This window comes from Leuresthes tenuis, unplaced genomic scaffold, assembly GCF_036924035.1.
Source record: "Leuresthes tenuis unplaced genomic scaffold, fLeuTen1.0.hap1 SCAF_17, whole genome shotgun sequence".
Lineage (NCBI taxonomy): Eukaryota > Metazoa > Chordata > Actinopteri > Atheriniformes > Atherinopsidae > Leuresthes > Leuresthes tenuis.
The window spans coordinates 15,748,531-15,764,381 of NW_027325371.1; the positions used below are offsets into that span (position 1 = coordinate 15,748,531).

The following is a 15,851-nucleotide window of genomic DNA, read 5'->3' on the forward strand; positions in this document are numbered from 1 at the left end:
GCTCGGTGAGAAGGGAGGACCCGGAGGCGGATATTTATAAAGAAAAACTTGATTTATTAAGGCACAAACAACAGGCGCGGCTGAGCCGGATTACAAAAAACTTAACTTTGAACATGAAAAACTTACAAAACAAAACATGGCTTGAACTATGGAAACATGACTAGGACTCTGGACAATGACTATGAGCAAGAACAATTAACGACCAACCTGACAACATGAATGGTGGTGAGGATCTGGCAATGACGTGAGGGAACCTGGAAACTAAACACTGTGGGGAGGTGATTGGTGATGGAGTGCAGCTGAGGGAAAAACAATGGTAAAAAACTATGGACTAAATATAAACCTAAAACATGAGAACAAAACTATAATCATAACAGAAAAGAAATCAAGAAACAAAAACGCAACAAAACCAAGACGTGACACAATCCACTGTGTGTATGTTAGTGACTGAGTGCATGTCTTAAACTTTGTAACATATATGTAAAAACAGAAGAGATCAGACGTTGCATTAATGTCTCCCTTTTAAAGAGAAATATCTCATCTCATTCAGATTTTAGTTTAATTATTTAAATTACTTTATTTTCAGAATAATGTCCAAAGTATATAAAGTCATTTATACCAGTTAGCAGCATTTTGTCACACAGTCATACTTCTTACATCATTTTGAAAATCAACATTAATATTTCATTTCTGTTTTTAATGTAGTGCTGCCTGAGAGCACGAAGACCACAAGCATCTATTTTTTCAGCCAAATCCTGTGTTCACAGAGATGTCTGCAGATTCTTTAAATATTTTCATGATAATATGTGCTGTAGAGCACAGAATATTTAAGGTCTTGAGAAATATTATTCTGATTTTAACCCACAATTTGGAAGATATACCATTTCATATATGCCATTTTATGATGTCTCAATTTCAAACACTTTCTAGGTTTTCTGTGTCCTTTTGTAAATTAAATATTAGTTCATGAAATATCCAAATCCCTACATTGTTCTTTTATGTATACCTTTTTTTGGAACTAGGATTATGCAGGACTTCTCCAATTCAACTGGAGAAAATTATGAGAGGTCTAAGAGTTCTTCCTCTTTTTGACAGCTAACAACACATGTGTTCAGGGACTGAAGGGTTTTTGTTCAGGTCTCTTGATAGTTTCTGTTACTGTGGGTCTCTGGCACAGTAATACACAGCAGAGTCTCCAGGCTGCAGATTCTCTCCATTTAGAGTCACAGTTTTACTTGAAGAGTCCAAGCTGATGCTGAACTTGTGCTTCAAAGAATCTTTGTAGGTTGTGGTACACCCACTGCATGCATAACCAATCCACTCCAGTCCTTTCCCTGCAGGCTGTCTGATCCAGTGTGTAGCGTAGCTTCTCACAGAATAAGAGACCTGACAGGTGATGGTCAGACGTTGGCCTGGCTGCACAGTCACAGAGGCTGGCTGTGTCAGCTGTTCACACTTTACACCTGTGGATGAAAACATATTGAATGTAGAATCAGTTCAACAACAGTGATCAGTCAGTGTGATCATACTGTCAGTGTCTCTGCCTCAGTGAGACTCACAGCATCCAGCAGCCAGCAGCAGCAGCAGAGCTACAGAGAACATGTTGGTGTTGAAGGTGATCTGATGGGAACTTCTCTTCTTCTGACACAAAAAGCCACACCAGACTTTTGTAGGAACCTGGCAGGAAGTTGATTTTGCATATAGAGGGATAAGAACAGATTGGAACTTCAATCACGGTTTAAAAAGATCAGGTGAAAGTATGTATATGTACACCTCCATCAACAGAATTTAAATGTTAAACAACTGTTTAAGCTCCTGTTTGATGTGTGTGTGTGTCTGTTAATCACATGTTGATGGAAGGGAGCAGAATTCAACAAATGACAACATCTGACAAAATACATCATTTGTTTGAGATGCTATCTTTATCTGTATTTACATAAAAAATAATTGAGTTCATATGTGTCAGATGTTTGGCAGAACATCGCTGCACAGGATCTTTTGTCTTAATAATACTGGTTTGTGTTGATTCTGAACTAACCATGTTGAAATAGGCTGAAATACGGAAAAGACAAAAACATCTTTTAAATTAAATGAAACAGAAAACATCTTGAAACACGGCAGACTGCAACTATTGCTGCTAGCTTACCTAGAGGTGTCCTGTTTTCAGTCTTATTACCACACAGAAGGTAGAGAAAGGATTTTTTCAGAAATCCAGACCTGGGAAGTTACTCAGAAACTAAAAAAAGTGACGAGGACAAGATTTGATGGGGTTTTTTTTTTACGTATGTTGGGACAGACTGAGGACTGGGAGTGACAAGACATAGTTTAAGAATTTGTTCTTTAAATATTATTTCCCAAAATTTCAGGATTTTATTTATTTATGTTGTTTTTTTACACATAAACCACCATGTGTGGAAAAAAAAGGGATAAGAATAGGAAAAAAAATACATCTTATCTTTTATTGACACAAATGTTCCAGCACAGTAAACACTGTAAAAGATTTGTATGACAGAAAATTCTAATTCTGAAGGTAAAATGATCTTTTATGTGATCCTCCATTTGTTTAGTAGTTATTTTTAAGGCAATGTGTTTGAGGCACAGTGTTTGCTCTCTGAGTGTGATTTGTTGTGCAAGATAAGATTTAAAAAAATGTAAAAATCTCCCTTTTCAGGGATGCATGTTGTTTATTGGTTTGAGGGAGTTCTGGAGGTGAGACATATTGTTTTGTTATAACGCCTGTTCATGAAGACTTTTGAAAACGTCATGTCAGTATCAACCGATGCTGCAACAGAAAAGAAGTTGCAAAAATAATTATAATTCATACGAGACGGTTTTATCTGTTTCTTTCATCAGCATTTGCTCACATAGTCAAAGTTGATATAAGTTGTAGAAGCAAGAAAATATTGTTTTTTAAAGCACATGTTGATGCAAACCCTGAAAAACAGGAATTTAAAAACCACAACATCAGCTGATATTTTAACCGTGTGCTTTGTGTGCTTTACATGTGTTTGTGTGTGTGTGTGTGCTTGTGTGTATGTGTGTATATGTGTTTTTTTGGTCCATCCAAATTCAGGTCATCTACTGCCACCTTCAGGTCTTCATGAAAATGTATTTGGTGGAGTTTTTGTACAGCCTCTGTTCTTACATCAAGCACTGTGGCTGCTGCGCAGTAATACACAGCAGAGTCCTCTGGTTTTAAGTTGGACAGTGTCAGATACACCATACTGTTACTGTTGTCTCTGGTGATTTCTATACGTCCTTGCACACTGCTGGCATAAACAGTTTTACTTGCATCGTACCAAATTGCTCCCATCCATTCTAGTGCTTTCCCTGCAGGTTGTCTGATCCAGTTCATTCCATAGCTGCTGAAAGTGAATCCAGTTCCTCTGCAGGACAGACTGAGGGCTTCCTGAGGCTTTTTCACCACTGAGGTGGAGGGAATGGACTCCAGAGCCTGGCCATTCAAACCTATAAAAAAACAGAAGTAAAAATGGATTGATAGATATGAAATGACAGCCAAGAAATGAAAAATTGTTGGAGGACAACTTAAAGAAACTTACAAGGCAGACAGAGTGCTGTCAGCAGGACGCACAGTTTGATCACCATGTTGAATCTGAAGGTGTGAACAAAGTGTTTCGCTCTAATGAAGGAAACAACCAGTAAGCAGGAGGACAGGAGAAAGACATCTGCATTTGCGTTTAATATTACACACGACAGGCAAATATATCAGGTGCAAATTTCATTCAAATCAGCATTTAATGTAGAATTATGTGCTGCTTCTTCTTTCTGTGCTTTTACTTAAAAACAGGAACTTGCAACATAACTTTGAAAATTATTAAAACATTTTCATTTTCAAACAATTTTTTTACATATCATTCCTTCTTATGAATCTTTTAACTGTATTATCATATTCTTCAATGGCATCCTCGTCACATATATTTGATATTTTTTACATGAGTTGAACAAGCACATCCACAGTTACTGTCACCTGGACAGAATTGTAGTTGTTTTCTCAAAAAGAACCCGCTAAAATCTTATCACAGCAAAATGAAGCCCAACAAAGCACAACAGAAGGGCACATTGACATGGATGTTATAGTCTTTCATATGTGTAACATCCACACAGGAAAATAATCTTAAACATTGTGGATGTGTCAAAGAGTGCTACAGAGTTGTTCAGGTGTCTCTGTTGCACACTGCAGAGCATGGTCTGCCTCTGATTGACAGTCTGATTACTCCAGGGATAACACTATTCATTTTGATAGTAACAGCAGATAACTTCGATTCCATTTTAGATGGCATCACAGTCAAAAAATTATTTTTAATGGAAACAAATGTGATTTTCACAGGGTATTCTGGGTATTTTTCTGTTTATATCACATTTTATTCTGTGTTTATTCGTCAGTTAAGACGAAGGTGTACCTGCACTGAATGGTGATGACAACGTTTGATTATTTTCATTCCTAACTAAATACTGACAACGTGAGATTCTCAATTTTTCCTTCATTATTTTTATTCATTTATGTTTAGCTTTTTTAGTCATTACATGAGGAGAATTATTTCCATGATTACTTATAGACTTTTCTCAATGAGCTTGACACACATTATTTGTGGTGTGAGGGCTCCTCCTCTGGTGGCTTCATGCAACAAGTGTTCAGGCTCGGAGAGGTTTTTGTTCAGGTCTCCTGATGCTTTGTGTTACTGTGACTCTCTGGCACAGTAATACACAGCAGTGTCTTCAGGCTGCATATTCTGTCCATTTAGAGTCACTGTGTTGCTGGAAGTATCAAGATCAATACTGAACTTGTTTTTCAGTGAATCTGTGTAGCGAGTTTCTCCAGTATATTTCATCCCAATCCACTCCATTACTTTCCCTGCAGGATGTCTGATCCAAGCTGTCCAGTAGCTTCTCACAGAATAAGAGACCTGACAGGTGATGGTCAGACGTTGGCCTGGCTGCACAGTCTCAGAGGCTGGCTGTGTCAGCTGTTCACACTTTACACCTGTGGAGGAAAACATTGAATCCATATTAACAGTGAACAGTCAGTGTGGTGTGATCATACCGTCAGTGTCTCTGCCTCAGTGAGACTCACAGCATCCAGCAGCCAGCAGCAGCAGCAGAGCTACAGAGAACATGTTGGTGTTGAAGGTGATCTGATGGGAGCTTCTCTTGTTTACTGCAAATGAAAGTGATGTATCAGGTCTTTATATCAGAGTCTCAGGGAGTTGAATTTGCATAGAGACGAGTAATGACAACCATCACAGCATCATTTCTTCAGTCACAAGTAGTATTCGTAGGATTCAAAATTTGAAAGGTGATTCTTAGTTATGCATTCAAATTCATTGTAAAACTTTTAACAGAATTCAGATAAGTCTGATAACAATAGGAAACACTTCCATAAAGAGAATATTTAAATGTTACAGTCTTAAATGCATATTAGTATAATCAGAGCTGTACAGAGTATGTTCTCAGTAAAGCTTCTTTTTTCTTTTCTGACTTCGTCTTTTGAGCACAATAATTACAGTCATTAACTGTTCATCTGCAGATCCACCTGCTGTCAGCTGCTGTCTCTGGAGATGGTAAACTGATGGTAACCCGTGCTCCTGCTGTCAGAGCTCCCAGTGTGCCACTCCAATCCTTTTCCTGCTGCTTGTCTGACCCATACTGTGTAAAAGAGCAAAGTGGGAGGATGTGGAACTGTGTAGTCCATCTTTTTTAAAGTCTGTGGTCGGATCCAAGCATTAGCGGAGACACTACCAAACACTAGATATGTGCCCGGTTACCTAGGAGAAGCTAAAACACAACCATAGCATCAGGTCTGATCACTGTAATAGTCACGTGTCGCTGTTCAGTCTACAGTGTGTCTGTCAGTGAGTTACTCCCTGACCTAAACTCTTTAACACACAGGCAAAGATGTCAGAGATCAGGCTTTCAACAAGTCCAGACTCTTGCAGAAAAAAAACACATCTCAACCAAATATATTCACATTTCTTTTATTTATTTCTTTTTGTTCTTCTTGACCCAATTGTGTAATTTCTGAATATTCCACCTTTCCACATCAATATCCAAAGTAGATTTGCTCCTCTCAGCTTCATATGGTCATTTGGTCTTACATTCATGGTGAAATCTGACATGACAATTTGTTTCAGTTCTAGCAGAAGTCCTGCTTCTGTTTGTGTGTGTGTAACACAGTCCAGTAATGTCATCATGATTCACATCTTCTACTGCCACCTTCAGGTTTTCATGAACATACTTTCTGTGGAGTTTTTGTACAGCCTCCATGCTTATATCAAGCACTGTGTCTGCTGCGCAGTAATACACGGCAGAGTCCTCTGTTCTTAGATTGGAGAGTCTCATGTAGACCACACTGTTACTACTGTCTTTAGTGATTTCAAGACGTCCTCTCAAACTGCTGACATAAGTGTTACTGCTGGCATCATTGTAGCCGCTTCCTATCCATTCCAGTGCTTTCCCTGCAGGTTGTCTGATCCAGTGCATAGCATAGCTGCTAAAAGTGAAGCCGGATCCCCTGCAGGAGAGACTGAGGCTCTCCCCAGGCTTTTTCACCACTGGACTGGATGGAATGGACTCCATACTCTGACCTGTGCAACCTGAGGAGAAGAAACAAGGGAGTAACAACAACAGAAAATGATACAATGATCTGGGAATTTTCCCTGTGTTACATGGTGTTTTACTTTTTTGTTTAATGAAAAATAATACAAGGAAGCAAGAGCACTTACAGGGCAGAGAGAAAACAAGCAGCAGAAGAGTGAGTGTGTTCATCATCTTGAGGATGGAGATGTGACCTTGGATACTCCACACAAAGTACAAGACCAGTTGACAGGAGAGATGTACACGACACAGATTAGAAATTTGCATCAGAATATCACGGAGAGGGAGGGATTAAGGTACCGTCAGTTTGTTCTGCTTTAATTTGATGTAATCTAATATGTTTTATATTCAGTTAAACTCTGATGCAGCTGATTGTCTATCCATCCTGTCAGATAGTCAAATAGTTATAACTGCAAAGTAGTAAACCTTTCCTTCATAGTATTTTCACACTCGACCAAAATAAAAATGAAAATAAATAATAGAGATTTAATTTCATGTATTGAGTGATGATGTATTGAAATTGGGACAATTGTTAGAATATTTATACCTTGAAAAATTAAGATTTTTGTCCTATATGAAAATATGGTATGTTCTTAGCAAATGTGTGCAGTTTTTATAATTGGTTAACATTACTGAATAATAGATTAAAAAAGGGACATTTGGCCTTCAAAAGTGTAACTGAACTATGAAAATGTCACATTTGATATATATTTCATTGAAGTGTCACATTTATAGAACTTTTCAACTATGTCATGAATCAGATGTGTCATTTGTGTCTTTATTAATATTTGATAGATATTTTTTTTAAAGTGATGTTACTACTTTGGAAAAAAAACTACCTAGCATTTCGAGAAATTCATGAAAATCGTGAAGCTAAGGTTATTCACTGTTATTTGTCATAGGTAAAAGTAAAGAAAAAAGCATTTTCTTATCTATGAGGATTTTATCAAATTCCATTGCTATGTTATGTTATGTTATCTTTTGTCTTATAATAAATACATTTAGAGAACTTCTCTATTCAGCATGGATTCTTTATCAATTCCTTCTTTCTCAACTCTTCTTTCATTCAGGACCTTCTTTTCTTCTGACACAAATAGCTGCACCAACCCTTTATATGAACCTGACAGGAAGTTCACTTTGCATATAGGAAGATACCAACAAATTAAAACTTCTATCATGATCTAAATAATTAGATAAAGAATACATGTGTTCACTTGCATCAACAGAATTTGAATGTAAATTCTAAAATGGATCTTAGAGATCAACAAAGCTGCACATAATTCCTCTGCAATAAAGCTGATTTATTATGCCTCTGAGCATTATGATTAGATGGAAGCTTGGTTGTTTGTGCAGGAGATCGACTTAATTCATGTGCTGAGGTTTTCTGGTGTATTTCTCCTCTCGAGTCAGGGTGTCTCTTAAGGACAAAAATTAACAGCAGAATCCTTAGTCCTTGAAGTGTTCATCTACAAATGCACGGTCTGGTTGGAGACGATTGTAGGAGATTAGCCTCAATTTAAACCCCTGCCTCTCAGAGAGAAACACACCTGATCTAAACTGAATATTTGCACTCTAAATGTTTTGTCATTATTTGAACTCTACCACTCATACTTCCTGCATCATGTTGAAATGTAAACATTGTGTTTTCCTACGTTTCAAGCACATGTTGATGGAGTCTCTGAAAAACAGGAATTAACAAACCACAACAACTGTTATGGCTCCTGTTTGAATGTGTGTGTGTGTGTGTGTGTGTGTGTTAATGTATGTGTATGTTTTATTGAAACTCACATCTCACACTGCCACCTTCAGGTTTTAATGACCCTTTTTTTTCCCCCTTTCTTCTTTAGATTTAGATTTGGAGTTTTTGTACAGCCTCTGTTCTTACATCAACCACTGTGTGTCTTGCACAGTAATACACAGCAGAGTCCTCTGGTTGTAGATTGGAGAGTCTCAGATGAACCATACTGTTGCTGTCCTCTCTACTTATTTCAACACGGCCTCTCACACTGCTGGCATAAGTGTTACTACTGGCGGAAGAGTAGCCGTTTCCTATCCATTCCAGTGCTTTCCCAGCAGGTTGTCTGATCCAGCTCATAACACAGCAGTCAAATGTGAAGCCGGATCCCCTGCAGGAGAGACTGAGAGTCTCTCCAGGCCTTTTCACCACTGGACTGGAAGGAATAGACTCCATACTCTGACCTGTGCAACCTGAAAACAGGAAAGAGGAGGTAGTGCTGAAAAAAATTAGACTGTAATCTTTGAATTCTTTGAGATTCAAAGAGGTTGATGTTTTGTGAAAAGATATAAAACGTTAATAAGCAGGAGAACTCACACTGCAGAGAGAGAGCAAGCAGCAGGAGAGTGAGTGTGTTCATCATCTCGATGCTGGAAATGTGACCCGTGATGCTCCACACAAAGTACAAGACAGCAGAACAGAAGTACACTGCACAGAGTGGAGATTTGCATCAGCTTTTCATGTGGGCTGGGGGGGTGCTCGATCAAACACAGTGAACTTGTAAATGATGGAGTGACTTACATTCTGAACCTCAACACTATTTATTTTTTTCATTTTGTTCATTTTATTGTTGGCTCTTTTTTCAATTCAGAAAAGAATGATGAGAGAATATAATTATTCCAACTAAAAGTTTTGTAGCTACTGGCCTGTTTATCCAGCTGAATTCATGCAGTGAGCTACCTTTTTATTCATGTCATATTCTAAAATGATGTACTATTGTTCCATATCATTGTAAAAAGATTGAAAGTAAATTACTGGATCATCCCACCGATCTAAACTTCATCAAAATTCATGCAGAGTTGTGTGACCTTTCAATCTTTCTAAGACTAAATTGACAACTGAACCATTTCTCACAACAAATCAAAAAAGCACATTGAATATGACCATTCAAACTTTATAATTCATGTCTAGTTTTATATTCATATTTCACTGCTACAAATATTACATCAAAGATCCCTTTAATTTAACTGGTTTCAAATCATTTGAAGTGCAAAGGTGCTTTCTCTGGTGGCTCGAACGTAATCTGATGGGAGTTTCTCTTGGAAACCATATACCAACACTTTATGTCAGAGTCGGGAAGCTCAGCTGGCATAGAGACTAATGATGAAAGGCTAAAACAGAACTGTTTCTCCTGTCTCCTCAACTAGTTGTTGTAAACCAATGCTATTGTCAGGTCTGATCATTGTAAAAGCCATTTTTCAGTGTCCAATCTGTCACAACAGGTTACCTGTGGTGTGGCTCGGTGAGAAGGGAGGACCCGGAGGCGGATATTTATAAAGAAAAACTTGATTTATTAAGGCACAAACAACAGGCGCGGCTGAGCCGGATTACAAAAAACTTAACTTTGAACATGAAAAACTTACAAAACAAAACATGGCTTGAACTATGGAAACATGACTAGGACTCTGGACAATGACTATGAGCAAGAACAATTAATGACCAACATGACAACATGAATGGTGGTGAGGATCTGGCAATGACGTGAGGGAACCTGGAAACTAAACACTGTGGGGAGGTGATTGGTGATGGAGTGCAGCTGAGGGAAAAACAATGGTAAAAAACTATGGACTAAATATAAACCTAAAACATGAGAACAAAACTATAATCATAACAGAAAAGAAATCAAGAAACAAAAACACAACAAAACCAAGACGTGACACAATCCACTGTGTGTATGTTAGTGACTGAGTGCATGTCTTAAACTTTGTAACATATATGTAAAAACAGAAGAGATCAGACGTTGCATTAATGTCTCCCTTTTAAAGAGAAATATGTCTCATCTCATTCAGATTTTAGTTTAATTATTTAAATTACTTTATTTTCAGAATATTCCATCTTTCTGAATCAATGTTCAAAGTATATAAAGTAATTTATACCAGTTAGCAGCATTTTGTCACACAGTCATGCTTCTTACGTCATGTTGAAATGCAACATTAATATTTCATTTCTGTTTTTAATGTAGGGCTGCCTGAAGCACGAAGAACACAAGCATCTATTTTTTCAGCCACATCCTGTGTTCACAGAGATGTCTGCAGATTCTTTAAATATTTTCATGATAATATGTGCTGTAGAGCACAGAATATTTAAGGTCTTAGCTATTTTACGTTGAGAAATGTTATTCTGATTTTAACCCACAATTTGGAAGATATACCATTTCATATATGCCATTTTATGATGTCTCAATTTCAAACACTTTCTAGGTTTTCTGTGTCCTTTTGTAAATGAAATATTAGTTCATGAAATATCCAAATCCCTACATTGTTCTTTTATGTATACCTTTTTTTTGGAACTAGGATTATGCAGGACTTCTCCAATTCAACTGGAGAAAATGATTAGAGGTCTAAGAGCGCTTCCTCTGTTTGACAGCTAACAACACATAAGATCAGGGACTGAGAGGTTTTTGTTCAGGTCTCTTGATAGTTTCTGTTACTGTGGGTCTCTGGCACAGTAATACACAGCAGAGTCTCCAGGCTGCAGATTCTCTCCATTTAGAGTCACAGTTTTACTTGAAGAGTCCAAGCTGATGCTGAACTTGTGCTTCAAAGAATCTTTGTAGGTTGTGGTACATCCACTGCATGCATAACCAATCCACTCCATTACTTTCCCTGCAGGCTGTCTGATCCAGTGTGTCCAGTAGCTGCCCAGAGAATAAGAGACCTGACAGGTGATGGTCAGACGTTGGCCTGGCTGCACAGTCACAGAGGCTGGCTGTGTCAGCTGTTCACACTTTACACCTGTGGCAGAAAACATGTTGAATGTAGAATCAGTACAACAACAGTGAACAGTCAGTGTGGTGTGATCATACTGTCAGTGTCTCTGCCTCAGTGAGACTCACAGCATCCAGCAGCCAGCAGCAGCAGCAGAGCTACAGAGAACATGTTGGTGTTGAAGGTGATCTGATGGGAGCTTCTCTTCTTCTGCTGTAACTGACAGCGTGACATCGAGTTATTATATTAGACTTCTAGGAAGTTGACTTTGCATCTGGAGAGCCACAAAAAAGATGGACATCCTGTCACAGATAATACAAATTTTGTTGCAAGCATTTACTTCGGTACATATTAAAAGAACAATAATTTGAAACACCTGCTTGAGTTTCCATTTTCACTTATTTCTTTTAGTTTCAAACCCAACTTAGTATTTGATAAAATACATGAGTTGTTTGCTGGTTCATCATTACCCATATGTACATTTTAAATGTAAGTTCCTTTGTGTAGGCTCGGCAGATCATTGCTGAATGTGATCTTGTCTCAATAATATATTTTTGTTTTATGTGTTTATTCAGAACTCAGAGTCTGACCATGACCCACGACTGTGACTAAAAAATCTTTCTTTGTTCATCATTTTATTGTAAAATTTTTTTTGTTTTTGTCAACTCACTTATTTGACAGGACGATAAAAGCAACCACAAATTCAAGTCCGATCATCGTCGAAGCCATTTGTGTCTGTGTCCATACACAGTGTGTACGTTAGTTATATGGTTTGTCTTAGACTCTCTCAAACGTAAATGTAAACGTATGAAAAGATGAAAGCAATCAGTTGGTCAGGTTCCAAAGAAAAACCTATCTCATCCAAATTCCTGCAATCTTTCATAGGTTTAGTTTTAGATTATCATTTCACAGTATACACAGTATTCTGTCTCAATATACAGAGACAAAGATAAACTATTCAAGTATCTTTATTTCACTCTCATGAAAATTCACATTAGTCTGACAGGATGTTTTGTTTGTCTGCAGAATTTTATAAAACTATATCACACATAAATGAAGTTGTGGATTAATCAGCAATGACTGACTGAATGTCTTTTATTACACTGAGAACAAAAAAAGGTGAATTTATTAATTGATTATTTATAAGTTATTGTCACATGTTCAGTATTATATAATGCATGCTTGACTTGCATTCAAAATAATTAGTCTAAGAGCGCCTCCTCTGGTCAATAAGTAATGATACAAGTGTTCAAGCTTTGAGGAATTTTTGTTCAGGTCTGCTGATGCTTTGTGTTACTGTGGGTGTCTCCCACAGTAATACACAGCAGTGTCTTCCGGCTGCATATTCTGTCCATTTAGAGTCACTGTGTTGCTGGAAGACTCCAAGTTCACACTGAACTTGTTCTTAAGGGAATCCTTGTAGAAGGTGGTTTGTCCAACACGTGCACTGATGATGAATTCCAGTCCTTTCCCTGCAGGCTGTCTGATCCAAGCTGTGTGCCAGCTACTCACAGAATAAGAGACCTGACAGGTGATGGTCAGACGTTGGCCTGGCTGGACAGTCAAAGCAGCTGGCTGTGTCAGCTGTTCACACTTTACACCTGTAGAAGAAAACATGCTGGATATCAGTCTAAGAACATTAACAGTCAGTGTGGTGTGATCATACTGTCAGTGTCTCTGCCTCAGTGAGACTCACAGCATCCAGCAGCCAGCAGCAGCAGCAGAGCTACAGAGAACATGTTGGTGTTGAAGGTGATCTGATGTCATTGATTGGATCAGACTCAGGTCTTTATGGCATCATTGAGGAAGTTCACTTTGCATAGAAAAGGACAGAGACAGCTTATGATGCAGCTATGTGCTGGTGAGGAGTCTGATTTGTAACGTAGCCTTTGTTAACACATGGGGCATGTATTAAAGTCACTATCATATTGTTCCTGTAGAGTACAACAGATTTGGTTATTGTCTTATATCGGTTTGTACTTAATAACACAAATAGATATTGAGCTTTCCAGTCTGAAAGAATATTTTTCTGAATGTCCCAAAACTCCCTTTAAATGTGTTAGAATGTTACAGCAAACAAATCACTTTCTTACATGTTACAATGTCTGTGAGAAAGATATGTTAACAAATATAATTTTTAAAAAGTCTTGCGGCTGTTATTATGTGTAATCTTTGTCTATAAGCTGTAGGCGAGGGATGTACTGTAGAACTGGCATCTCATCATATTATAGATCTGTTATATCCTGTGGATTTTGTACAAAAATAATCAAGGTATTTGTAAAGCCTCTCTAATCACGTATGTTTTCTTTCATTGCTGACTGACTGTTTGTCAGTAATGTCTGATTAAATCTATAAAAGCAAGAAGCAAAATTCTTGATCCTTCAATGCTGTGTAGATGAAAAGAGACAAATCAGGAGGACAGAAGTGCAGTACACTGTTCCCACTGTTTATGGAGCACATTTCTCATGTTTTCTTCTTTGAATTTCTTCATATTCCTTATCTGTTTAAATGCTGCATGAACAATGTTTTATGACTATTATTCAACCCAGCATTGTATATTATTAATTTACAATTTCTTTATGGTAACTTTTAATCATTCATATGAAACACTGATAACTCTAAATTAGTATATGTAAAATCCCTCCTTCTGAATCCACAGAGGAAAATGTCAATTTGAATAGAAGAAAAACTGATACTTTTCGGTAGCATTAACACAGCAATTGAAGCTGATTCTTCAAAATCGAAAAGTTGTCAAATATCTCATTTTCTTTTTAGGAATTCTAAAACTTTATGATATATTTTTCTAGCTATGAAATAAACAAAGTAGACAAAGTAATAGCCAGAGTGACATTATGCATCCATCCATTCATTTTCTATACCTGCTTGATCCAATTTAGGGTGACAGGGGATGGAGCCTATCCCAGCTGTCATTGGGGCGAGAGGCAGGGTACACCCTGGACAGGTCGCCAGGCCACCACAGGGCCTAGCATGACATTATATCATTTAGAAAAAAGACACATACCTAACTATTTAATTGGGAAATAATGTTCTGGACAGAACATGGAGGGAGTTGTAAGAGCAAAATACGTTTTAATGAGGTTTGTCATGTGTTCATATAATATCTGCTTGTATTAGGTTTGTTTTTTGTAGAAAAAATGATAAGAATAAGAATGAAAAATAAGCCTCAGTATTGTTTGCCCCTCTCCAAGTTGAAGTACCCTCTGGAAGAAGTTGTGTAATCCTTTCCTTTGTTTTCATAGATTACTGAGGAATTTGTAATGGAAGTTTTGTGTTATCTTTGATGTCATAATTTTGTAAAGTGTTCTTGCACGTTGTGCAAGTTGGAAGATTTTCTCTTTGGTCTGAAATCATTGATGGTCTAAGAGCTCCTCCTCTGGTAGAGAAGTAATAATACAAGTGTTCAGAATCTGAGAGGTTTTTGTTCAGGTCTCCTGATGCTTTGTGTTACTGTGGCTCTCTCGCACAGTAATACACAGCAGTGTCTTCAGGCTGCATATTCTGTCCATTTAGAGTCACAGTTTTCCTGGAAGAGTCAAAGGTGATGCTGAACTTGTTCTTCAGGGAATCCTTGTAATAGGTGCTATATCCATCACCTGCTCTACCAATCCACTCCAGTCCTTTTCCTGCAGGTTGTCTGATCCAAGCTGTTGGCCTGCTGCCCAGAGAATAAGAGACCTGACAGGTGATGGTCAGACGTTGGGCTGGCTGGACAGTCAAAGCAGCTGGCTGTGTCAGCTGTTCACACTTTACACCTGTAGAAGAAAACATGCTGGATATCAGTCTAAGAACATTAACAGTCAGTGTGGTGTGATCAAACTGTCAGTGTCTCTGCCTCAGTGAGACTCACAGCATCCAGCAGCCAGCAGCAGCAGCAGAGCTACAGAGAACATGTTGGTGTTGAAGGTGATCTGATGTCATTGATTGGATCAGACTCAGGTCTTTATGGCATCATTGAGGAAGTTCACTTTGCATAGGAAAGGACAGAGACAGCTTATGATGCAGCTATGTGCTGGTGAGGAGTCTGATTTGTAACGTAGCCTTTGTTAACACATGGGGCATGTATTAAAGTCACTATCATATTGTTCCTGTAGAGTACAACAGATTTGTTATTGTCTTATATCGGTTTGTACTTAATAACACAAATAGATATTGAGCTTTCCAGTCTGAAAGAATATTCTTCTGAATGTCCCAAAACTCATTTTAAAGGTGCTAGAATGTTGCAGCAAACAAATCACTTTCTTACATGTTACAATGTCTGTGAGAAAGATGTGTTAACAAATATCATTTTTAAAAAGTCTTGCGGCTGTTATTATGTGTAATCTTTGTCTGTAAGCTGTAGGCGAGGGATGTACTGTAGAACTGGCATCTCATCATATTATAGATCTGTTATATCCTGTGGATTTTGTACAAATAAAAATCAAGGTATTCGTAAAGCCTCTCTAATCACGTACGTTTTCTTTCATTGCTGACTGACTGTTTGTCAGTAATGTCTGATT

General features: G+C 37.8%; 3 gene segments (V, D, J or C); all 3 read right to left on the reverse strand.

The window, feature by feature from the left end:
* Positions 1 to 11,053: 11,053 nt before the first annotated feature.
* On the reverse strand, positions 11,054 to 11,550 carry LOC140273113 (Ig heavy chain V region MC101-like). The segment is given in 2 exon segments: positions 11,054 to 11,361; positions 11,463 to 11,550. Coding segments are annotated over 2 exon segments (351 nt in total).
* Positions 11,551 to 12,545: 995 nt separating this feature from the next.
* LOC140273888 (Ig heavy chain V region 5A-like) lies at positions 12,546 to 13,094 on the reverse strand. The segment is given in 2 exon segments: positions 12,546 to 12,935; positions 13,031 to 13,094. Coding segments are annotated over 2 exon segments (351 nt in total).
* Positions 13,095 to 14,771: 1,677 nt separating this feature from the next.
* Positions 14,772 to 15,265, reverse strand: LOC140273889 (Ig heavy chain V region XIG14-like). The segment is given in 2 exon segments: positions 14,772 to 15,107; positions 15,203 to 15,265. Coding segments are annotated over 2 exon segments (351 nt in total).
* Positions 15,266 to 15,851: the final 586 nt, after the last annotated feature.